The sequence below is a fragment of the Chrysemys picta genome, chromosome 16, assembly GCF_011386835.1.
Source record: "Chrysemys picta bellii isolate R12L10 chromosome 16, ASM1138683v2, whole genome shotgun sequence".
Taxonomy (NCBI): domain Eukaryota; kingdom Metazoa; phylum Chordata; order Testudines; family Emydidae; genus Chrysemys; species Chrysemys picta.
The window spans coordinates 23,991,628-24,016,982 of record NC_088806.1 but is presented as its reverse complement, the minus strand read 5'-3'; the positions used below and the strand labels follow the sequence as shown (position 1 = coordinate 24,016,982).

Sequence of the window (25,355 nt, the reverse complement as noted above, 5' to 3'; positions counted from 1 at the left end):
AGTCTCAAAGGATCAGCCTCTTCAAACTGTTTGCAAAAACCCATCATGCCCGAATATGTCTGGGAAAAAATTAGGAGGTGTTGAAAAATTATTCCGGAATTTTAGCATTCTCCCCCATAAAATAATCAAGAAATTAGACTGCCTGAAAGAATCAGAGACAGATATTTCACTTTCAAAGTTGCTCTTGAATGTGCAACTATTTATTGAATGCAGTAATTAGTCAGACAAATGTGTCCATTTCCCCACCTTTGCTAGTAAAAACTATTTGGTGAACAATTCTGAAAAATGAATATTCATAAAAAAAAAACCTTGAAGGACAATTTGAAAACAGAAAAAAGGCCCAAATCCGGCAAATTAATTGTTTGCAAAGGATACCCAATGACTCTCCTTTACTCACTGGTCATCACCAGGGTTTGAACCCCAGGACTTCTGCACCAAAGCTAAGACCTCTGCCACTTAAAGTAAAGGAATACTGCTATTATCTGTCTGCAGTAGTAGTAGGTGGTTATGGCTGTAGGTGGAGAAACCACTATGGAGGACACAGCATACAGTTTACGAGCACGTTCCAATCTGTTCTACTGCTGAGCTTAATCTTGAAAAGGTCTGTATCCTGTTATAAATCCCCTGAGCCAGCAGCATTGTATTTTCTATTCTTTGACCATAAACCACAGCAGGCTGGAAAGTTAAACTTTAAATATAGATATATATTTAAAAGCAAAAATAAAAATATTTTATAATCACAACAAAAACACTCCACTTCATAGCACGCTTCTTTTAAACAGCCCCATTTGGCATAAATTATGACTCCATAATTCTTTCCCTGCCATGTCGGGCAGCTTCAAACCAAATCTAATGTTGAAAAGAGCCAGATTTTTCCATCATGTTTAATGCAGTTTCCAACAAATCCTTATTTACGCAGCTAAATATTTTATGGACCAGAGATTTAGGGGCTACTTAAAATGATGAATTCTTCCCCCTGAGGAGCTTTGTTCACAGATAAGAAGTTTGTACAGGCATGAGGCACCATCATAAAATAGGAGATTTAGTTTTTCCCCCGTACTGATGCTTATGCTCATTCACAAATCCCTCAGTGCTTGCGTGGGCTGATGGCTTCATTGTAGCTGGCTCAGAAGTAGAGAATATTGGTAGCATATTTGTGCTTTTGTCCACAGGCACACACGGTGGACCAAGCTCTTTTTGACAAACATGCAGCTCACAGTATCACCGAGGGCAAAATGTGACCCTCTTCTCACAATGTTAGAAGAATAGTGGATAGTTATGGGGAAATTCACGAAGCTCTATATAGCATCCAGTGGGGACAGTTTAATTATATCCTAAACATCAATTTTGGATAAGCAATAAACTCTCTGGAACTGTAGGTTCAAATCCCACCTGGGTTTACTCAGCCCTTCATCTTTCTGAGCTCTGTGTATTTTAATGGGTGGAGGGGAGGGGCAGGATGATGTTCAGGAGGAGAGGTTAAGACAGGAAGTCTCCACTGTTCTGCTGTACCTGAAGGGCTAGAGTGGAGTGGAGGAGACAGGGGTGTTTATTTAAATAAGTTAACTGAGAAATGATAATGAAGTCAATAGGTTTGAGCATGTGTTTAAGTCCTTTGCTGGAGCAGGGCCGGCACCTTGCAGGACTGACCCCTAAATAGACAAGACAGACAAAAGGTGGGAGATAGGGATGATTATTATCCCCATTTCACAGATGGGGAACTGAGACACAGAGGTTAAGTGGTTATGCCAACGTCACAAAAGGGCATCTGTGGCAGAGCAAGAAATTGAGCACAGATCTGCACCCCAGTTTAGTGCCTTAACCACAACACCATCCTTCCTCTGGATTTGAACATCCTGTCCCCACCCCCAGTTTTGGATATTGTTCTTTTCTGGCTCAGGAAATACAGTTGCTTTTATTGTTCTATAAAATGCAAAGCAGGCAGAATTTGTTCTCCATAGAGAAAGACACATTGCTGTTCCAAAAATAGCAGTTTCTCCTTTTTCCTTTTCCATTGTGCAATTTCATTCTGAAGATTAAAAGGCCATTTCCACAAGTACATGTTAGCTCCTAATTCGTTACCCTGCAAGCTGCCGCCCCATTGATAGCAAATGTGTGCTCTCTTTTAAACAGGGCTCCAGTAAGAAAGCGGAGCAATTAGTGAGAGGAGAAAAGATTTCAATATGCTGTTATTGAGACTGAAGTTTCTCTTTATGGTTAATGCATCATTCCCTTAAAGTCATTTCCCTTGAAGTAAATGGGTTTTGGCCATTATGCTTTATGTTTATTGACATGTATCTCCAAGCTGAATTGACGTTCCCCCCCGTTACTGTTTTCTCCACCATGAAAATTACAGGAAGCCAAAATCCTTTTACAGTAATGAGTTAAGTTGTGTAGTACACAAGGCTATATGTTTTTCCATTAAACAGCTGTGGGCTGAAATGGGTATTGTGTGCTGTTTACTTATTAACTGCGAATGTGTTATTCAGCTGTCCCTGTGCAGCAATACCATTTATGCTGTGGACCTGCAACATCTTACAAGCTCGGTGTGCAGAGTTTGGGTGGGAGACTTCCTAGGAACATTTAGGTGTCGTTTTACTGGTGATTTAGAAGGGGGTGCTCATCCTTTTGACCTGATACCAAATCGCTGTCTTAGCAAGGTTTTAATGGGCACACAGATGATTGGAGAGCCCAAAGATTTATGATGGTTGAAGATCTCATGACACTTTCAGGAGAGATGTTAAGAGATTAACAAATTCTAGCTTGCCCACTCTCAGTCCCCTCTGTAATTTCATTTGGATGCAGTATCCTCCTCACGTCCTGCTCCGAACCATTGTACTGTGTCCTTATTAAACACGTGTTCCTATCTCACCTCAGAGGTGGCTGCATGTGGTGGTGGATGAAGTGACTCCTGGTGTTAAGTCTGTTAAAAGCCACAAGGCTCAAAGGATTAGTAATGCTCTGTGAAGCCTTTTCACCTGTAGGTCTCCAGGCTGAGTCCAGCTCCAGTTAGTAAGGACCTGAAATTATCATCTGATGGCTGTTTAGTGACCTGTCAGAATTGAGGTGGATTCAGTCTAGGTCCTATCCTGAAGTAGCCATTTCACAAAACCACCCAATTGAAACCGGCCTCCACATCAGACAACAAATTTCAACCCCATGTGCCTACAGTTAAGCACCTAATGAGGTGACTTGACTATGGATTTCAGTGATTTTCAGAGGGGATGAATACAGTCCACCGGCTCCCACTGCAGGTGGTCAGCAGATGTAAAAATCAGGTGATTTATTTAGGTGACTGCATATAAATGTACATACCTAACTGTCAGCACCCAGCTTTGAAGATGTCGGCCTGAGTGCTAACGGGGCTGCGGAGACTAAGCACCCTGAGGAATGTCCCTTCCATGTCTGAGTTGATGGCTAACGAACAGGGCATTTGGGGGAAATTCTTTACTGTCCCTGTTTTGTGGTGACAGAGGGCATCAGCCTGAAGCACAGTTACCTTTCTCTTGCACTAAATAGCATGAAAAGAAACAGTTTCTCTATCTCAAATGCCATAACAAAAATTTACCTTATGCAATTTCCTTCCTTGTACTGAAAATTAAACTGGGCTGCGGGGGTGGAAGTGGGGGCGGGGGGATGCTCCCTGACAGAAAAATGTTAGTCTGGGCTAAACGCACCCTTGTTGATGAGCAACTTCAGAAGGTAAATGCCTTTTTCCCCCTCCCACCTCTCCAGTTCTAACGTCTTTCTGGGTCCCTTGAGTACAAAAGGCAGCAGAGAGAGAGCTGCTGTCTATTCTAACAGAGCTTTATTGTACCACTCATTCCAAGAAAACATTCATAGGTTCATGTAGAGAATGAGGCAAGCGGGGTGGGTGGCAGCACCCTATGTCCTGCTACACAATGCATGATGCCTGGAACTATCTGCTCTGGGGTCTGGAGAGACTAAATCAGGGGCATGAGCCAGCCTGTCAGCCCACACTATACACTGGAGAAATGGCTCATTTCAAAGCAAGTGGGGCTTTGCAGGAAGTAAATTTTTAATGTAAATGGAGATTTGCTGCTGTGGATACAATACAACTTAAATGCATTAGATGCACCAGGTCTATGGTGTGGAGAGAGTGACGTTTCAACAGCATTTTAAAGGGTGTAAACCAGTAGTTCTTAACCTTTTCAGACAACTGTACCCCTTTCGGGAGTCTGATTTGTCTTGCGTACCTCAAGTTTCACCTCACTTAAAAACGACTTGTTTACAAAATCAAACATAAAAATACAGAAGTGTCACAGCACACTGTTACTGAACAATGGCTGACTCTCTCATTCATACCAGAGAATTATAAAATAAATAAATTTTAAATTATAATAAAAAATTATAAAATAAATCAATTGGGATATAAATATTGTACTTACATTTCAGTGTATAGTATATAGAGCAGTATAAACAAGTCATTGTCTGTATGAAATTTTAGTCTGTACTGACTTCGCTTGAGCTTTTACTGTAGCCTGTTGTAAAACTAGGCCAATATCTAGATGAGTTGATGTACCCCTGAAATCCTCTGTGTGCCCCCAGGGATACTTGTACACCTAGTTGAGAACCACTAATGTAAACAAGCAAGGAGAGAGAGGAGAGGGGTTGATCTGAGGCAGTTTGACTGGGAGTGAGTGGAAGAAACAGAGCTAAGGAAACTCTAGGGCCAGAAAGTTAGCTGGTATAAATGGGGAAAGCTCCATTGAAGTTTACACCAGCTGAGGACTGGCACCCCCCAGGCTCTGCATCCCCAGGGCTTAGCGACCTGTGCAATAGTCTTCCAAAGAAAGCAATGGCAGCTTCACTGTGTGAGTCATTTAGAGCTATGCTAGACAAAGTGCATCTAGGTAGAACACACCAGGGACACAATGACGCTATGCAATGTTATGTCCTAATAGGAGGCATGAGCTGGGAATGTCCCAGTGTTCCACTCATTGCAATGGAATGCTGGCAGATAAGGGCAGCACAAACATTGAGTAGGAAGTGTTTTCATAATCACACATTTGCAACACTGGCCTTTCTGCGTCAGTACCTTTTGCCTTCCTCTTAATTTCTCAAAATGAGGGCACGTATTTGTGGGGAGAAGCAACTGAATAGATGGAATGTAGCCGACTCGGTGATTTGAGTCTCTCTCATTCATGCATGTCCGTGCTAGTGTATTAGGAAGACTTGGCACTTGTGCAGCGCTATTCCTGCACGGATATCCGTGTGCTTTCAAAAACCTTAACTAAGGATAGATAGGGAAACTGAGGCATAGCAAGTCTTCACAGGGAGCCATTGGCAGAACTAAGAGTACAATGCTGGAGAGCACGGACTCCATTTCCCTGCTCTAAACACTAGACTAATTCCCTCCCAGAAGTGCTGACTCCAGGCCCTTTGCACTCATTTCAAACCAGTATGTCCTCCAACCCAACTGTACATTCTCTCAGAAGATAATAATGCAGGATATTCTTATTGATTCTATCAGCTCGGCCTACATGCACTGTCAGCTTAAAGATGTCAGGAAGTCTTCACTTTACAATAAGCCATAACATAATATTTAACAAGTTTGAGGGTATCAGCTAGCAGCTGAATAGAGCTTTTCCTGTCATGAGGCAAATTTTTACTGCATAGAGTTCTGAGACAGATTATACTCTCCATAGACGAGTACGAAGCCAGCCGCTTAGACCAGTTTAACAGCTGGCAAATAAAACCAGCCACTTCCTGTGTTGGTCCCAGCCCCGTGTTCCTGGACCTGCTGAAGAGGTGAGGGCAGCAAGCAGAATTGTTACCTTCACAGAAGCCGTACATGTAGCTGAATGCTTCTGCTGCTTGATCCTGGGAAAGATGCCACTGTACGTGTATGATTGACTGTTCAAGGCTTCAAAGCCCTGAATTTCAAGTATATAGACTCCCTGCTGGAACCACTGGGGTTCACCTTTCAGTGGGATCCGTTCAGTCCCCTTTCTCCTGATGAGACAGTTATATTGGGTCCCAGGATATGGCATTTTGGAGGCATCCTTAGAAATTGAGGCAGTCTCTGCTGCACACGGCGCTTTTTGTAAGAGCCGTGGTTTTGTCCCAGTGCCCTGCATCAAACTTTCTCCTTCCCCATGATGTTGTAAAGCAGGTTGTGTGCTGTGCAGCACATGCCAGACTGGATCAGACGAATGGTGTATCTAGGGCTACGTCCTCACTACGGGGGGAGGGGACGGTCGATTTAAGATACGCAAATTCAGCTACGCAAATAGCATAGCTGAATTCGACGTATCCGAGCCAACTTACCCCGCTGTGAGGACGGCGGCAAATCGACCTCCGCGGCTCCCCCGTCGACGGCGCTTACTCCTACCTGCGCCGGTGGAGTACAAGCGTCGATTTGGGGATCGATTGTCGCGTCCCAACGAGACACGATAATTCGATCCCCGAGAGAGATATTTCTACCCGCCGATTCAGGCGAATAGTGAAGACGTAGCCTCAGTCTAGTATCCTGTCTCCAACAGTGGGGCGGAACCAGTTGCTTCAGAGAAAGACACCCTGCAGTAGGAGTTATGAGATAACCTGCTCCCCGGGGAAGTTTCCTCCTGACCGCCAATTATGAGAGGTCAGCTTATGCCCTGAAACGTGAGGTTTCTATCCTTTCCAAAGTTCTTCTTCATGTTTTAATATACACAATTATATCCATATAAACATCTAATCCTTTTTTGAATCCTAATGAGTTCTTGACCTCATTGACGTACTGTAGCAATGAGTTCTGTAGACTAATTGACCACCCCAGGTATAGTTGCTTTTCAGTGCATTATATCGATATTTGGGAAAACATCTTTGGATAAACTGGTGCTATCCAACATTAAATTGCAGTGTATTGATTTCCTCCTGTATTTTCCTGGTACATTTTTATTTATTCTTTGTTAGAATAACAGGGAATATTTATGCACTTAAAAGGGAAAAATCAAGACAGGAACGTGATCAATTTAACAGGAGCTGCACACATTTAGCAGTTTTTCCATAGGTTATTCCAGGCTGAAAATATTTGCTTTGTGCCCCCTGGTGGTGGTTGCTTTTCTCTGCTCCTCTTAAAGCTGAATGAGATGGCTGTATTTTCATATCCATCCACTTTGATTTTCATGCTGATCAAAAGGCCAATAAGTAGGTCATTTTAAAATCCTGTTAGCAATGGATCTGAAACAAAGGGGCTTATCTATAATGAAGCACACCAAGTGAAAGAGAAAGAAAACAGACACTGCATGCTGTCTTTTGTAAATTGATCAAGCAACATTTAATTTTATTGAGTCTGTAATAAGGTGCATTTAGAATAGATCCAGATTCCATGTATGTTCACATTTAGATAAGTCCTGCTTACAAATGGTGCTGATATGACATGTAAAGCGCCATGGGGCAGCTAAGAGATTGAGCAGGAAGACATTTTTGTAAGCAGTGGGAAACCATATTCCCTGTGTTTGTAAATAAAACACTGCAGCCCTTTCACAATGAAAGCCTGAAGAGAGAATATACCTCCTAAGCAGGATATGCTTGCAATGAGGCAATATGTGAATGCCATGTTGCCAACCCCTCACCTTCCAGAATCATGAGACAGATCCCAGAAAGTCACAAGATTGGCTAAAAACAATTATGAGTTTTTTTAAAAAAAAATAAGTTTGGAGTTCTTTTTGTTTGACTCCTAGTTTTTAAGCCTTTGGGGTGTGCTCGGGTCACTTTTTCAAACGTTTCTGTGCAACCATGAGCACTAGAAACGCTTTTCTTAAAATGAAAACGGAGATTCTCACATAATCACGCATCTCCAGAAGCCGGGCCATCAAGTACGACATTAACTCTCACAAGGCTGACAATAAAATTGGAAGATCTGGCATTCAACACTGTGACTGGGTTTAGACGGTCTCAACAGGGCACGCCTCTGCCCGTGCTCTAACCTTGCTGAGAAAGCTACTCCACCGTTGACTGTTCTTGGTGCCACAGTTGACATTAACTGTGCCACTCAGGTTAGCTAAGGCCGGAGTCTCACTCAAGCCCTCATTCAAGCCAAGCAAGGGTACCACTGCTCAGAGGAGCTGAGTTCTCTCTTCTCTTGTAGGAATCCAGCTCACCTGACCAGAGGAAGTAGTGGGTAGGAAGGAGCAAAACTTCAGCCTGGAAGTAATGGCTGGACCTGCATCAGCTGAGCAGACTGCCCATGTTTGGATGGCCCTTGCCACTACCACCTTGAACAGGACATGGCGCAGTGGGTGGGGCATCAGTTCGGGGGGGGTGTCTATGGACCTGGATTGCCTTCATCTACCTGTGCTTTACTCCACAAATAGTCTCATTGAGTTAAATCGGAGCATTCATAGGGGAATGCATTATTCAATGGGAGTTAGGACATCAGACTCTGGCCTTTAGTTATTGCCTGTGTCTGCAAATCCAGAACCACAGTTACCAGGGTTTCTGATGGCTGCAGAGTCCAGTTCAAGCAGCAGATGTTACTATCCATTTTCTGTCTACCCGTTAATACTAACAATGGAATATTCTTTACCTCCCCCTCCTCAGACAAAAAGCACTGGCATCCACTGGCGGAAGAAGTGTCCAAGCAGCATGTGACTGGTTGGTATGAAGTAATAAATAATTTTTAAAAGGGGATAAGATTTATTTACCATATTTTACAGATTGTAATGTGAAATGTTATTTATGGAAGCTCCACATTATTGTTTGTTGATACCACGGCAGTACCTAGGGGACACTAGCAAGATCAATGTCTCCTTGTGTTGGGCACCATAAGACACATGGTCAGAGACAGTCCCCGCCCCAAAATATTGACCATCTCAATAGGCAAGGTCAACTTAGGTGAGAGAAAGGAAGTTTTATCGCCCTCACTTCACAGTTGTGGAACGGAGAGAGTTTGAGCTCTTAATTTTCAAAGGTAACAAAGGTTTTTGGGTGCCTCGGTTTTGAGTGTCCACACTGAGAACAAGTTAAAGGGCATGATTTTCAGAGAGTACTGCAACTTCTGCCTTCTGGAAATCAGGCCCCTTTAATATATTTCAAATTGGGTACCCAAAATTATGAAGCACCTTTAACACAAAGTCACCCAAAGAGGCTATGGCAGAACCAAAGACTGACCTCAGGTCTACTGAGTCCCAGTCCAGGGTCTTAACTGAAAGAACAGACTTCCTCCCTACTTAGTAATAATAACTGGGCCACACTGGACATATAGACAGCAGAATTGTACATTTCCATGCCTGGTCCCTGGGAGATCAGTGGCCCCCAGGCTAGTAACATATGGGGAGTGGGGAAGAACTCAAATTTTGGTTCTTTCTGCTACAAAAATATGGGTCTTTTTATTTAATCTCTTACTCAAGGTTTCTGCCGTTCTTAAATAGCCACCTCTTCCCTCCTCTCTCTCAGGTTGTTCTCTCATGTGGGGGACCCATTCCTTGATGACCCCCTGCCTCGGGAATATGTCCTCTACCTGCGCCCCACCGGCCCCTTGGCTCAGAAGCTCTCGGATTTCTGGCAGCAGTCGAAGCAGATCTGTGGGAAGAACAAGGCTCATAACATCTTCCCACACATTACTCTTTGCCAGTTCTTCATGGTGAGCCAGTGCTTCTCATTCAGTTGTCCTGGGCATCTTGTTTGGCAGCAACCATTACCAGGTTCAGGCAGGTTGAGTTACATATTTCTCCAGTGATCGTAAAATGCTTTGTGCTCGAGGGAATTCAGGGAATATTATTACTGGGTTCGCTTGACGCACATCAGGCTGGGAAGCAAAATGGTTGTTAAACAAGTCCATTACAAGCCACCACTGTCTTAACAGAATAATATCACTGGAGACTAGGCCACTGAATTCCTCTGAAAAATATGTTTGCTCATTTTTCATTAGGGTTCTAGGAGATGGTGTCCTGCTGAAAGCCAATGATGCATTGCACTTCTATACAGTGTTTTATCCAGAGATCTTTTTAAGCATTAATTAAGCTTCGCAGTTCCCCCTGTTGAAGCAGAGAAGTGTCACTCTACACATTTTACAGATGGGGAAACAACCACAGAGAGGTGACATGACTTGCCCGTGGTCACACAGTAAATGAATGGCAGAGCTCAAAAGAGAATTCACGAGTCCCTTGTACTAAATCAGTATCAGTCACAGACTGGCGCCAGTATGGTCTTAACGATTGTCACATGCAGCGCTAACGGTCTCATCACCATAGCATCACTAGGCAAAATATACACAGATGCTCCTCCAGGAGTCCAGTGTTTGATTCTTAGGGCAGCCATATCACAATCTTATTCTTTGCTTGGCTGGCCGTTCCCCAAAGAAAATCAAATCCATAACCACTTCTAATCTCCCCAGCTCTCCTTCAGTACCAATGTGGAATAACCCCTATTAAAATATGCTAATAGCTCAAAACTCAAATCCTCCCAGCTAACCATGGACACATTAACCATAAAAGAGATTACTGAACAGACATCTTTAGCCTGCTTCATGTATCTTCATGATAAACGCCAGCTACCCAATAGAGCAAGGTCCTTTCTACAATAAGCGTTGACTCAAAATTATAAAGGAGCTGGGGAATTGTTGGCAGACAACAAACAATCCACTTGAAGTGCACTTTAAAAAGTATGTTAGCCAAAAACATTTTGTGGGTAACACATACAAATAGTGAACTCCTTGATTTATCCTACTGACTGTACCATGCAAGAAAAAAGGGAGAAGATGCTAAACATTTCCTTTTGCTCTGACGGGTGGGACAATATCTGGTATCGTATGTGCAGAACATCCAGTTCTGGTTTTGGATTTCGTTCAGAACAAAATTCTAAAGAGATATTGTTGGTCACCTGGGTATTTGCTTAAAGCTGGACTCACTCCACATAGCAAATATTGGAGTTGTGACAGTTCCAATGCAAACCTGTCTCGGATAGTCTTTGAATGTCAAAATATGTTCATGTTTTGGAAGAAAGTGTTTGGTGCTCTAAGGCGACCGGGGTAGAGATTTCCCCCACCTCAAGCCTCTGTGTTTTGAACATTCTAGGAGATCCACCTTGTTTAAGTAATGCCAGGAAATGGATTGCTGCAGCACTTAGTGACTGAAAGAGTCATCTGATGGAAAGGGAAATCTGCTATCCCCCGCCCCGCACACACATTCTTTGACTGGCTGACTGAGCTAACCTAAAAAAAACTAACACTAACCTATAGAGGCACAAGCGCCAACTATGAATGGAGCTCTTCTGAGCTTTACAGAGAGACTCCAGCTATATTGGGCTTTTGATGCTTCTTTTTGGGGGGAAGGATGCATGGGATGTTAGGGAATTATTTATCTTATAAACACTCAGGAGTATTTATCTATGAATATTTCATACTGTGTTAATGTTAAAGCTGTACTCCTGCTGTGTTTTCTTTGTCATTGTATTTGACTAGATAAGAATGGCTATGGTAAAACTTCTGAAAAATAAAATGGAAGAGCAAGACACCTGACATATCTCTTGTAGGAATCATAAGAAAGAGATAGGGGATTAGTTCTTCCTCCTAGAGGGTCACTAACTTTGGAAGCCTACTAAATTGATGGGCATGTTGGAAACATGATAATCACTGGTGCAGGCCTGGCTTGACCTGAGTAATTAGATATGGATGAGGCTTTATTTCTTGGGAGACAAGATTAGGGAGGTAAATGGATCAGCAATCGGAAACAGAATGTCTGTACTAGCTAAAATAAAGGGGAACACCCAGGGAGCCATTTACTATGGACAAGATAACAATGGATAAGATAAGCCTGGAACATAAGATGAAGTAAAGAGTAAGCTGTGTATGGACAGTGCATGCGGTCCTGGGATTGGTTCCTATAAAGTGACCAAGCCAATCCCAAAATGTAATGTATAGTAAATGCAATGTAATGGTAAACATATGTAAAGGAAGAGGTTTGCCCTGTAATTTTGGGTGTGTGGTACGCCTACACCCACCTCCTATTTTTGAATCTAATCAACTCAACATAGCTTTGTTGTATGCCAAATAAAGGAGCCTGAGTGACAAGATGAGAGATGAGATGAGTTCTTAGGGAACCAAATGGAAGAGGTCTCAGGGGAACCCCAACAACTAGGCCATGCAACAAATGCAACAGGAGAGTGAATACCTCTGAAGTTGGTTAGCTGAAATATTTGAATGCAAATCCATGGAAGAGTTTTTGTTGTATTCACCCAGCTCTTGCTTGTTTCCTTTTGTTTGAGGTATATGCTAGTTCTTTACATTCTTCTACTTTGATGAAAGCCCAAGGTGTAAAACCGTTCAGGTCCATCACCCTGAACCCTTCCTTTCTTCTCTGAGTACACTCCAAGGGTATATACGGTCCCAGTGAACGAATTCCTGACCCCTAAGGAACATTTGTCCTGCTTCCATTGGCAGTGCGAAGACAGCAAGATTGATGCACTCAACGAAGCCCTGCAGGCCACAGTGATGCGATGGAAATGCAAATTCCCTGCTCCCCTGCCTTTAGAACTCTACACGTCTTCGAACTTCATTGGGCTTTTCGTCAAGGAGGACAGCGCTGAGGTCCTCAAGAAGTTTGCGGCGGACTTTGCTACAGAAGCTGCTTCTAAAGTGGGTGAGTACACAGGAAAGAAATGTCAAAGGCAAGCTATAGGAGCTCCAAGTGTTGTATCTTGACTAGTGCCAAATATTCATGGTAAGTCGTGGTAAAATGCACCCACTGTGTTGCCAAAGTCTGGCCAGAAGGTCCTGATAAAAACTTAGGATGGGCTGTTTGGGAATCAGAGTCCAATCCTTAAGGAAGAGATGCCCACACCACAACTGGCCTCCTTGTTAGCAGTTTAGACTGGGTGGGGAAGAGAGACTAGACTGTTTTCCCCCAGAAGTGGTCTTTTCCAAATCAGGGTTGAGGCACTTTTAGTGGGGCAGTGTCACTCCCTGCACAGTATCCCTTTTGTGGTAAATAGTAAGGGCCAGAGTCTCAGCTGGTGTAAATTGGCAAAACTGGGGGGAGGGATAGCTCAGTGGTTTGAGCATTGGCCTGCTAAACCTAGGGTTGTGAGTTCAGTCCTTGAGGGGGCCACTTAGGGATCTGGGGCAAAATCAGTACTTGGTCCTGCTGGACTCGATGACCTTTCAAGGTCCCTTCCAGTTCTAGGAGATAGGATATCTCAAATTATTTATTTATTTAACTCCACACAAGTCACCAGCTGAGGATCTGACACTAAATAAATTAATTTGATTCCCAAGACTGGTCCTCACACTAAATTTACCCTCCCCAAAACATGCTCTTCTTACAATTGCATTCCCCTTCTGTCAAGATATTTCATTCAGGCTAAGAAAGAGCTTGATCATAAAGGATGTCCTTTTAAGTAAGTGACCATTAAAACAAATAGCGTATTTTGTCCAGTGAATAACTGTAGTGTAATCCAAGATGCCAGGGACTAAGATATACGCTTTATTTAGCCTATCACTTATCCCGTAATGGCTGTTTCAACGGGCATCGTTTTCAGGGCAGCACACTAACCGTCGTCTTTGGTAGGCCTGACATTTTACAGTGAATAGCCAATGACAAAACACTAGGCTAACAGGAGGCACGCTGAGAAAGATGCTTTTTTTAATGCTGTCCACTGAAAAGCAGTGACATCTAGTAGCTAGAGCCTGAGTTGGGAGTCAGGACTCCTGAATTCTATTCTCGACTCTGAGGGGAGAGATGTAAGGAATACCGTCCCCAATACAGGAAGGTAATTAGCCCAGTGACATCAGTAAGACGAATCGTGCTTAAAGTTAGTCAGGCGCCCAAGTGCCTTGCTGAATCAGGAGCCTAGTTAGTGTCTGTGTTATCTACCCTCCTGGCACCCTCCGTGCGATTGTATTGCCCAGTTTGGTGCATGGTCTGGGAAGGTGGGAATTTTGCCTTCTTTGAAGTATTCAGCCTTGGCCACTGTCTGAGATAGGACGCTAGATGGCCCATTGTTCTGCTCTGCTTTAGTGATTCCTATGTTCCTAGGTGCCCCAGAGAGCATTTTCAGATACAAAAGTTTTGATGCCATTCAGAAATAGGGCTTTCAAGCTCAGGGAAGTGATGTTGGATTTTTAAGCGAGGCTCCGGGGCTAGGAAGACGAGCGAGGAATACCCCACCACGTGTTCTGGGGTTTCAGTGCCTCTTCACAGAACCTATTGTTTTCAGTTCAAAGAGCACATCACATTTGTTCTGAAGTGTTATCTCCTGGAAGGGAAGTTGACATTTGACAGTTCTTTAACCTTTCAAACAGACGTTTTGTCTATGAGACTAGAATTTCCTGCTCAGCTCACTACCACAAGCTGCGCTGGCACACGCTTTTTCCCCCACCAAGGACAGAACGTGCGTTTAGTTTTCTTACAGCATTTCTGCTTCCCGGAAGCAAGCCCAGCTCTCTGTGAAGATGTGTAAAATACCTCAGCAACCAAAGGGAAACCCCTTTCAGCCTTTGTACGTCCAGAGGAAATTCACCATACCGTGTTGGGGACCAGATTCTCTGGCCTGCTTACCAGCACTTAGCTAATGCAAAGGGAGGAGAAACCTGCCTAATCCTCTGCTGGAGTGTCCCATGGCACATGGGAGTGGCCAGCAGGCACAGAACCAGCAAAACTGACTCCGGTGCCTCCTTGCCCTGGTGCAGGGAGCACGACAGGGGGATGGAGTGGGAGTGGCCACAGCTCAATGTGCTCTGGCGATCCCCGGCAGCTATACAGCCCCTGAGGGAACAACAACAAGGTTGAAGCAGAGCATCAAAGAGCTGTAACCAGCTCCCAGCCATCCCACCCTCCCCACCCTTGCTGCACCCAGCATCAACTGGGCACAGCAAAAGATGGTCCTAGATTTTCATAGGCTTACACCACCTGGGTTAAAATGCATCAAAACAGCAGTTCCGTACGTATGGGGAAGGGATTAGAACTTGTGACTCTCAGGAGTATGTTGCTGCTGGTCCAGCACCCCATAGTGGCCGGAAGTAGAGCTGCAAGCCCCCATCCAGAACTCAGAACAGCCGCCATTTAGGTGCTATAGTTAAAACAACAACAACAAAGTAGATATACTTGGCCTTGTAGAATGCAGGCTGTCCTGAGTCCCCAGGAGTTTCACCTGACAGTGACCTAGAGACACACTCACTTTCAGGAGAGGGAGGAAATGGCTGTAAACTTTAAACACCTGCTTTTTTTTTTTTGATCAATTTAACACAGCACAAATGGCTGCCCTCACTGCTTCTAGTCTAACCAGAAAAAGGAACGAGCACCAACAATCTCAAGGCAGCCTGTTCCCATGAGATTTGTTCCCTCTTAGACCAAATATTCCTCTGAGCTAATTCTTAAGGGTGCATTGCTAGCACACTGCTATGTCGCGTACCCATATTTGATGTCCCAGGCCCTTTTCAGAGATCACCCCGTAACGTGTCCTTTTTTGCTGAATAAGAGATTCAAATGGGTTGGGCAAGCACCTGATATTTTGGGTTTGGAACCAAGTCTCCAAATGTCTGCCATTTGGTCTGTCCCTAATTTTTAGATGTGGTTGAATCAGGGAAAAATAAGTTATTTTTACAATGTATTCCAGTTTGAACTGTTCTGTTTATTATGATTTATATAAAACATAAGAACAGCCAGACTGAGTCAGACCAAAGGTCCATCTAGCCCCGTATCCTGTTTGCCGAAAGTAGACAATGCCAGGTGCCCCTGAGGGAATGAACTAGTAGGTAATCATCAAGTGATCCATCCCCTGTCGCTCATTCCCAGCTTCTAGCATTTCCTCATTTCTTCACCTGTGTGCTCACCTTTTTTAATCCCTTCATTATGTAGTTCTCTCAGTAGCTTCACCTCTTATCCTGGGAATACTCCTCGACTCACCTTAAACTCTGTTTGGCTTATTTTAAAATACTTCAGTACTGTGGGTGAAGTCCTGACCTCACCGAAGTCTATGGCAAAATTCCTATTGACTTCAGTGGAGCCAGGACGTCAAGCTGTGTTAACCTGAATATTTCAACTTCAACATGAACTCTAACATTCCCAGGTTTGTGTTCTCCACCTGTGGGAGGAAAAAAGGCACAGAGTGGGAGAGGGGGAAATGTAATGGATGCATAAGATGACAGACAGAACAGATAGAAACAGGGCCGGCTCCAGGGTTTTTGCCGCCCCAAGCAGCAAAAAGAAAAAGAAAAAAAAGCCGCGATCAGCGGCACTTCGGCTCTACCGCCGTCACTTCAGTCTTCGGCAGCAATTTGGCAGCTGGTCCTTCACTCCAAGAGGGATTGAGGGACCCGCAGACGAATTGCCGCCGAAGAGCCGGACGTGCCGCCCCTCTCCGTTGGCCGCCCCGAGCACCTGCTTGCTGGGCTGGTGCCTGGAGCCGGCCCTGGAGAAAATACAGAGTGGAGAGTCCAGGAATGAAAAGATCTAGTGTGGGGGAATTAAAAAGAAAAACAAACCACTGACATGCATCCGACGAAGTGGGCATTCACCCACGAAAGCTATGCTCCAATACATCTGTTAGTCTTAAAGGTGCTACAGGACCCTCTGTTGCTTTTTACAGATCCAGACTAACACGGCTACCCCTCTGATACTTGAAACCACTGACTGTTTTTCAAAATATTGAGCACCCATGTTAGAGGTAATCAAATAGGAGTTTGAGAGTGCTCATCACCTTTGAGCATCAGACCTGCACCATATGCAGGAGCCCTCTCTGATCAGCCTATTTTTGGAGAGATCGTGAACCCCTTAGGTAGGGGGAAAGGCTGCCCTTTAGCGGGAAAATGACATTTTTCAATCAAAACAGCCTTGCAAACCCAAACGGTTTAAAAATGTCAGGAATTCCCATCTCCCAATCAAAAATATTAGTTTTCTGAATTCAAAATTGAGATTTTAAAGTTTGGCATGTATGTCAAGTCTGAACCTGGGACCTCCACAGCTAAAAGCATGATCCTCTGTAGCTTGAGCCAAAGGACTGCTAAACCCTGGAGCTGCAGGCAGTCGCACATTCGTCTCCTCTGTACCTCGGGCACAGGGGCTGGGGAAGCATAACGCAGACTCAACAGGCAGTGGGTTATACAAGATTTCATGAAGCACCCCTGTCCTCCCTGGTACCAAATGCTCCTCTAATCTAATTCCTAAGGGTCAGACTCAGATCAATGGTGCATTACCAGTGCGCAGCGCTATAGGTTTGATTTCAGAGACCAGACTGCCATTTGTCTTCCCTTTGCTAACTGAAAGGTTTTGCTCAATTCTCCTGCACTAATGGGGTGAATGCCTTTGAAAATGGAGCAAGAGTCTGCTGTTCAATGTGACAGTCGCTTGCTGTTGATCGCATCTTTCATTTCAGATGTGCATGTAGAACCCCATAAGAAACAGCTGCATGTGACATTGGCCTACCACTTCCAAACCAGCCACTTGCCCACGCTGGAGAAATTAGCACAGAACATCGACGTCAAGCTAGGATGCGACTGGGTCGCCGCAATCTTCTCTCGAGATATAAGATTTGCTAACCACGAGGTAATTTTTGGAGTTCATCTCAGTTTTAAAGAAAGCAATCAAATATAATTGCAATTGGCTGCTGTTGATTTGTCTCTCAGCATTGCTGCAAAGCTCCAAACTGAGATCAGGCCCCGCTCAGTTACAAAGGCACATCCTAGGCCCTGTCCCAAGGTGTTTACAGAGATTCAGCCTGTTCCCCAAGGCATCTGTGCCAGAGCCAGAATCCAGATATACTCTCAGAATTTAAGCCCAGAAGGGAGCATCAGATCATCCAGTCTGACCTATTGTACATCACAGGCCACCAGCACCACCCACCACCTGCACACTAATTCCCACAGCTGAAATTTGACCAAAGTATCACAGCCCACAGAAAACTAGATTATGATGTGCCACAGGGAGAGAATCGGAGAGACCAAATTATATGCCCAGCACTTGGATTGATTGCAGTAGAAGTAGCAAATGCTCAGAAACTCTGAAAATCACGTACTTTTATTAAGTGTGCAGCTTTAGGCATGCCCAAGCGTGGAAGTTTTGGCTTTGGGATATTAAGGGACAGTGACTAGTTTCCATCTTCCTCTGAAGATGCTGGCTACTGCCAGAAACAGGATACTAGAATCAATGGAGCAACATTCGGCTCTGGGCATGACAAGTCACATTTCCTTATGGAGCATACAAGGTACATAAAAAGGACAGAGTTGCTCATTAGATGTTTGCTTTGCGATGAAAGTTATTAGTGCATAAGTCAGACAACAAGCCTTTTGTTGAAGTGGAGGATGACTGTGGGTATTTACAAGGAAAGTTACTGATCAACATTTGACTCCACTTGAGTTAGCAAAGAAGGTTACTTGCCATTCTGTCTCATGACCTACAATACATTCTAGCTCCCAGCTGGCAGAAGGGAACAGCACAATCGCATTCAAAGCAATTTTCCCCCCCCATAAGAACATTTTTTGTTCAGTTTTACAGGGCTTTTTGCCCTTTTGTAAACATGTAACAAAACAAAACAAAAATTGTGTAAATCCCATCCATGCTCTCTTGAACATTACATGTTATATTTGTACACTCACACCCCGATACATGCACCTGTGTGCACATCTAATACACAAACAAGCATGAACACACAAAATGGGATATATATTTTCATCACATCACAGTGCAACAGACAGAAGTAGAATTCTAATTACTCGCTACTTCTCTGCCTACTTTGAAACCTGGGCCCATTCATCTTAAGAAATAATTGTAAAATGAGATGGTCTAGGCAGTACACTCCTCAGCGCCTTTAATATTGTTTTCTGAATGTCCTCGTAAAGAGCAGAATATCATGAGTTCAAATGTATTAGCTCAGTGACAAAGGGTCATTGCCCCACTTTCAAAGCCAATAAAGAGTGGGGAAGAAAAATGCTTTTTAACTGGAACATAAGTAAACACATAGAAGAAGATCCTTGGGAACCTTGTGTGTGTAAATACCAAGTCCCCAGTTCAACTGTGGACCAAAGCACGTGTTTAACTTTTAAGTACTTGAGTAGGCCCAAGTCAACAGAATGCTTCAAGTTAAGCACATGCTTAAAATTTTTTACTGAATCGGAGAACAAGGAAGGGGAGGGATTATTTAGGATGGCACAAGGAGCAGCATGACTAGGAGCAAGGGAATGAAGGGGGCAAATGGAAACTGAATACTGAAAACTTCCCAATAACGAGGATTGAATACTTTCCCGATGGGATGTGGCAGACAGCACACTCTAAAGATGATTTTTGTAGATTTATAAGGCCAGAAGGGACCATTGTAATCATCTACTCTGACCTCCTGTTAAAAACTAGACTGGATAAAGCACTAGAACTAGGTAATACAATGCAGAAAGCTGAGACTGCAGCAGTTGGAGTGTGGGACTGGGTGATCTCACAAGGCTTTTCCATCTTTAATGCCTATCATTTATTTCTGTATTCTCCTTTGCTCTCTCTTTTACTGGTGTAAGAAGGGTTAATTGTCTAGTTGGGTGAAGATAGTAGACAGCAGGGGAGAGGCATATGCGAGTTCATTTCTTCGGCCTTCTCGCATAGCCCAGGATTCTGTAATGCCCTTCTCACATGCTCTCTCTTTCTCCTCCGTCTCCCCAGACACTGCAAGTGATCTATCCCTACATCCCACAGAATGACGACGAGCTTGAGCTGGTTCCAGGGGATTTCATTTTTATGTCCCCGGTGGAGCAAACCACCACCAGCGAGGGCTGGATTTATGGCACTTCCCTAGCGACCGGCTGTTCTGGGCTGTTGCCTGAGAATTACATCACGAAGGCAGACGAATGCGGGACCTGGGTGTTTCATGGGTAAGCAATGCTCAGGCCAGTTTCTGGCTGCAGGAAGCGACAGTGGAATTCAGCTACTGGGATTCACCTAATGCAAATGATAGTAGAGTAAACAAGGTCTCTCTTTGTCACTGATGTTGGGAGGAACATACAGCCACAGAAACACACACCTGAACAAAAGGAAAAGCAGGCTCTACAGGGCCAGAGAGAGATGGCAGCCATAAAGGCACATCCTTGCAGTAAGAGGGGTGGGGAATTATGAAGTGTGCTGTCCCATAAAGAAGTTCTCAGTGGCAAGACCAGGAGCATGAGCCATAATGTTCCTTGCAGCTCCCTTTGTAATGGAATGATACAGAGCGCGCATTCCTGCAAGACCATCTCTCTGGGGAGGTTAGTGCCATTGTGTGTGATGCCTGAGGATAAGGACCAAGGATTGGGTTAGATTTCCCAAGGTATTTAGGCAGATAGCTGCCTAGTGGAATTTTCAGAAGCACCTAGGAACTTAACTCCCATTGAAACCAATGCCTGTCTGCATCTTTAGGTGCCTAAATACCTTGGGAAATCTGGCCCTTTGTGACTAGCCCTCACATGGTGAGACAAGATGAGGGAGGGGAGAGAAGGAAAGCATCTTCCTGCCCACTATCCTTCTAACGGGGCATTGCACCCTGGAGAATCCAAGCCACAATCTGGCCTCCAACTTTTAAATGTTTGGTGGGGGAAGTTGCAACATTTTTGGGAGGAAGTTACAAATCAAATGTAGGCATTTAAAACTTCAATGGACACACAAGTCTTCTGGGGAAAGGCGGATAGGGTGGGAGAGTTAACAAGCCAGTGCTGGCCATGGTGTTAGCACAAGAGAGACAGAAGCATGAAACTGACTAGGAATAAAAAAAGAAACCGACCAAAGAAATCTCCAAGTTGAGTGAAATGCAAGAAACAAAACAGAAAGGTTCAGGATGGTTTTTTGTTTGTTTTTTACCCTTTCAGTTTTAGTCACATACTGTGCGGTTAGTAACAGATGAACACCCACAATGGCTAGTTTCATTTTGCATTTGAACCGACATATCAATGCAAATGACTACCACACCTTGCACACAGGACCTGAATTCCCCCAAATCCAAAGGTCGCATTCTCTCAGGTAGGCACCAACATACAACTTCAAAACAGAAGGGCTCACATTTTGCAGGTGTCTTATGTTGCTCTAATCCATATTTTACCAAGTTCTCCCCATGAGACGAGGGCTGCTGACGTATGGTTTCCACATTGCAGTCAGATGGGGCAAACCTTTCTAGATCTCTGTGCAGGTATTTACATCCCTCTAATATCACCATACCTCCCAAGTAGTTATGAAGTCATCTTCACAACACCCCCATGAGTGGAGGAAACATCTCTGGTAACCAAGGCATAGAGCACTGAAATGATTTGACCAAGGTTAATCAGAAAGTCTGTGGCTGAGGTGGGAATGTCCCATACAGTCTAGTGCCCTAACAAGACCATCCTTTCTCCACTAAAACCTCACCGACTGCAATGGGCTTGTCGTCTGTGTTCGCACACTGACGCTATTCTATAGCAAACTGGCCTATTTTATTCTGAAATCTACATTTTTCCTCAAGGTTCCTGGAGGAGTTTTGGGCCCGGACACCAATACATTAAAAAAATATTATTATTATTATATTACAGTAACTAAAAGGGAAGCAAAAGTTTGGCAATTCCAGCAGTTCTTTGTCTCCAGGAAAGGGAAGAAAGGAAATGCCCCTTTCCCTGATTACCATTAAAGAACATAAATAATGAATCAAAGCAATATGGAGCATTTATCAAAAACATTCTTACTTACTCAGAAACAGACCGATTTTACATAACAGATTCCCACAGTGCATATTAGGTAATAAAGTGCCATTTAGAAGAAAGCAAACTTAGGACAAGTTAAGCTCACGTCCCAAATGCAATGTACAGCAGGCTGGATTTTCATAATAATTGGAAAGCCTCTAGGCATTCAGACTATCTTTTCATGCACACGAGCCCTGGGTTTCAGCATTGCCAATGAAAGTCAACATAGATAGAAATACTCACTGCAACACTACGGATCCGCCCTTGGGAAAAAATGGGAACCCAGTTCACTGAGTTATGATCCATGTGTCAGGCATTCAGAGGCGGTCAGGTTCCAAGGGGTTTGAAACAGGTGGCATGTCGACAGAACCGGGGCTCACGCCGAGAATACTGAGCAGCCCTGGAGTTGGATAAAAGTGATAATGACAGTGAATATTTTCCTGCTGATCACAATAAACATACTTTTTGATCATATAGCCTGTACCATCCCAAATGGATTCTGAAGCGCCTTCAACAAATTCATTGTACACATCATCATTGAAAAGTAGCCATTGCTGGGGTGTTAGCCAGCATCCTGGTAGATAGCCAGATGCACCACACAGCAATCAGGAGAGGACAAATTTTAACCTAGGACATCGAAGCAAGCCCCGTGTCCTACAAAATAGGATCTTTAGTGTCCAGACATGACCTGGTTTTGAAGGTCTCCTCTGAAAGACCCTTCCCTCTTTTCCTCCCCTCCCTTACTCTGCCAATATCGTAAACGACAAAAGCTGGAAGAGATTGATTCAGCTCTGCAGGACTTGCATTTTATTAATTATTAATTAATTAATGTATTTATATCATGGTAGTGCATCGGAGCCCTTGTCACGGACCAGGACCCCATTGTGCTAGGCGCTGTACAAACACAGAACAAAAAGGTGGTCCCCTGCCCTAAAGAGCTCACAATCTTCTAGAGAGTCCACTGCAGAGTTCCGTAGAACATTAGGCCACCCCCCTTCTGCCTGGCTAGTTTGCCTAATAAAGTGCAATAGGATGTGCTTAGAGCAGGCCAGCTGGGCTGTGTAATGGGAGGCTCCATGGATGGAAGCTTCTCTATGCCCAAAGGCTGCAGAATGACAGTGGGATCACTTCTCAGCTGCCAGGGCAGCAATTCCTGAGGACCTCTATGCCCCATGGTTGGGGACCCCTTCACCCACACAGCCCTGTAAAATTGTGGTATGTCCACGGGCGGTGGGTATCGAAGATCAGGGGAGGCTAAGCCTCCCCTAACCCAGGCTGTGGCCCCACCCACATTCTTCCCAGGAGCCCCGCCCTCACTCCCCCTCTCCCCTGAGGCCGATGGGGGCTGAGCTCCAGCTGGTGGCCTGGAACTTGGGGCAGGGCCGATGCTCCAACACCAGTTTTACACCAAGGTCACGCCCGCGACTTTGGGAGTGACGGCCAATTTTACACTAGTATAAAGGAGATGGTGAAGTAGTGGGGATGCTCACCCGGGATTCAGAAAACCCAGGCTCAATGCCTTGTTCCGCCGACATCCCGTGTGACCCTGGGCAAACCACTTAGTCTTTGTGTGTCTCAGTTCCCTTATCTGTACAATAAAGATAATAGCACTTCCCCACCTCACAGGCATGTTGTGGAGGCGAATGCATTCAAATTTAGGTGGTGGCGGTACTCGGTTACAACAGGAGCCATATAAGAACTGAAGAAATAATGGAATCGGTCTCCTTTGGTTTTGCTTTAATATGTTTTGCTGGTGTGCCCCCCAAAGTAAGGAATGTAGAAGAAAGCTTGGAGTTTGCAATAAATATAACCTAATAGCTGTTCTGTTACCGACGCCACAGCATGTTTGAATCATACAGAGGAGGAAAACATAGGAAACAAGGACCACATCCCTCATGTAGTGTGAATTGGTCTAGCTGTACAGACCTCGGTGGAGCTACCCTGATTTACACCAGCTCAGGGTCTGGCCATAAGTATTGCAATAACAAAGTGCTTCCCATCCTGCATTATTTAAAGACTTAGGTCCTTTCCTTCTAACCGTGCTATTGTGCTGTAACAACTTGGCACCAATCTAAGCCACACCCCAAAAAAATAACTGGTCCCAAGTCCTTTCTGGAGGAGAGTTGTCTGCAGGCTATTCCCTAAGCACCCATTCGTCTCTGTGAATTACTGCACTGCCAACTCAGAGTCAGAAACTCCCTGCCCGCAGCAGTGTCTGGAGACTGGAAGGGAAGTGGGAAACCCAGCAAAGCTAGTTATAGGCAGCTTCCCCACAGGAGCCACAAAACCAGACACAGCACTGTGGGTCTCTCTCATATGTGAACTTAAAGGGACAGGACTGTAGAAACCCGCCCCTTGTCGTTCTGTGGACTCAGACCAGCTCAAGTGGAGGCTGCAGAGCTGGAGGCTGTGGTAGGTGCTTGAGCTGCTTGGCTGGAGAGGTTTATCTTGTTTGCAAAGGCAGAAGTACTCTCCTCCCCCAGCCTCATACCAGCAGCACTTGCAAATTGCTGCAGTGGATATTACCTGGCTGTCTATTTCTGCTCTCGCTTAGAGGGCCAAAGCCACTCCTGGTTCCCTTCAACAAGCCGGATTTGGCACAAGGTCCAGGAGGATAGAGAAGAAATCCTCAATTCCCAAGCCACACTCAGTCGCCACGTGGGCTTCAGTAGCCCCTTCCACTCCTGCAGTCCCATTCTACAGCTTGCAACGGCTGGTGGATCCACTGGCTGTTGCTCCCATCTCCTCTAAACTCCAGTGAGTGGGGACATTGAAGGAACACTCCCTTCCCCTCCCACCTCCCCCAAAAGCCTGTAGGGGATTTACCATCAGCAAAACTGGTAGAGACCCCTTTGGCCAGCCTTTCCTCAGATCCTGCCTTCCAGGGCTATATAGGAAAGGACACACTTTGCCCCCAGGGAAGAATCAACGCTGCTGGCAGCGATGTTGTGGGGAAGGCAAGGAGCATAATTGCCTCACCCAGAAGACAATGGATATTTTTATCTAGGGTCTTCCAAATAATGAGCTATGTGTGGAAGATGACTAACTTGAATGGGCTCCAGTGGTTTCTATTTTTGAGTCACCAGCAGAGCAAGGGAGACATCGGCAAAGTCAGATTTATGGCACTTCTCCAACCACAAGATATTGGAGGTTGCAGAGAGGTTCGTTTCTGCGTCATCATAATTCTTACCCATTCCTAGCATCCATGAATGGATGCAACTACGTTGCATGAACTTTAAGGAGGGATAGGTGAAGAAACAGAGTCTAAGAAGCAATGGAGCAATTGCTCAGAGATAAAGGAAAACAGGAGTCTAGACAAGTCACTTTCCATCCGCCTGGGTCAGCATCTTCCCACACTATCAAATGACTAAGGCAGTGGGATATAAATGCTGCTGCTGGCCATCATCAAGGGTTGAGAAAGGACCAGGAATATGCCAGCTGCACACTGCTGCCCATTCCCATGGGGTCTCGGCTGCGCCTTTTGTCAGCACGACCACTGTGGTGTTCAGCACAAAAGGCAAGAAGCTATGGCTTGACAGTCACTTTGAAGGGGATCAGAGGTAGGCTCCAGCACGCAGATTTCCCATACCCTGCAGTTTGGGGGATATTCATGTCACAGTTTCAGGGCAACTGCACTTGTATTCTCCCTCCGTGATCCACCCAGCAGGTGCCACCGAGGCTTCACCTCTCTTGGGCAGAGACCTGCGTCTCTCTCCCTCCTGACTAGGATATTTTAAGGCTGCACGGTTCCTTACCT

The 25,355-nt window shown here is 44.8% G+C and overlaps 1 protein-coding gene across 4 annotated transcripts in view; it reads left to right on the top strand.

Moving 5' to 3' along the window:
• Positions 1-25,355, top strand: part of UBASH3B (ubiquitin associated and SH3 domain containing B) — a 102,126-nt gene that overhangs the window by 52,788 nt on the left and 23,983 nt on the right. For 2 of the 4 annotated variants that reach the window (XM_005303740.5, XM_042851907.2), the window contains exons 2-6: positions 8,548-8,601; positions 9,403-9,589; positions 12,386-12,584; positions 17,317-17,486; positions 19,584-19,792. In XM_005303740.5, coding sequence (XP_005303797.1) covers positions 8,548-8,601; positions 9,403-9,589; positions 12,386-12,584; positions 17,317-17,486; positions 19,584-19,792 — 819 coding nt within the window. Of the gene's footprint in view, positions 1-8,547; positions 8,606-9,402; positions 9,590-12,385; positions 12,585-17,316; positions 17,487-19,583; positions 19,793-25,355 lie in introns of all 4 variants that reach the window. The other 2 variants (XM_065570370.1, XM_042851906.2) reach the window with 1 other exon arrangement.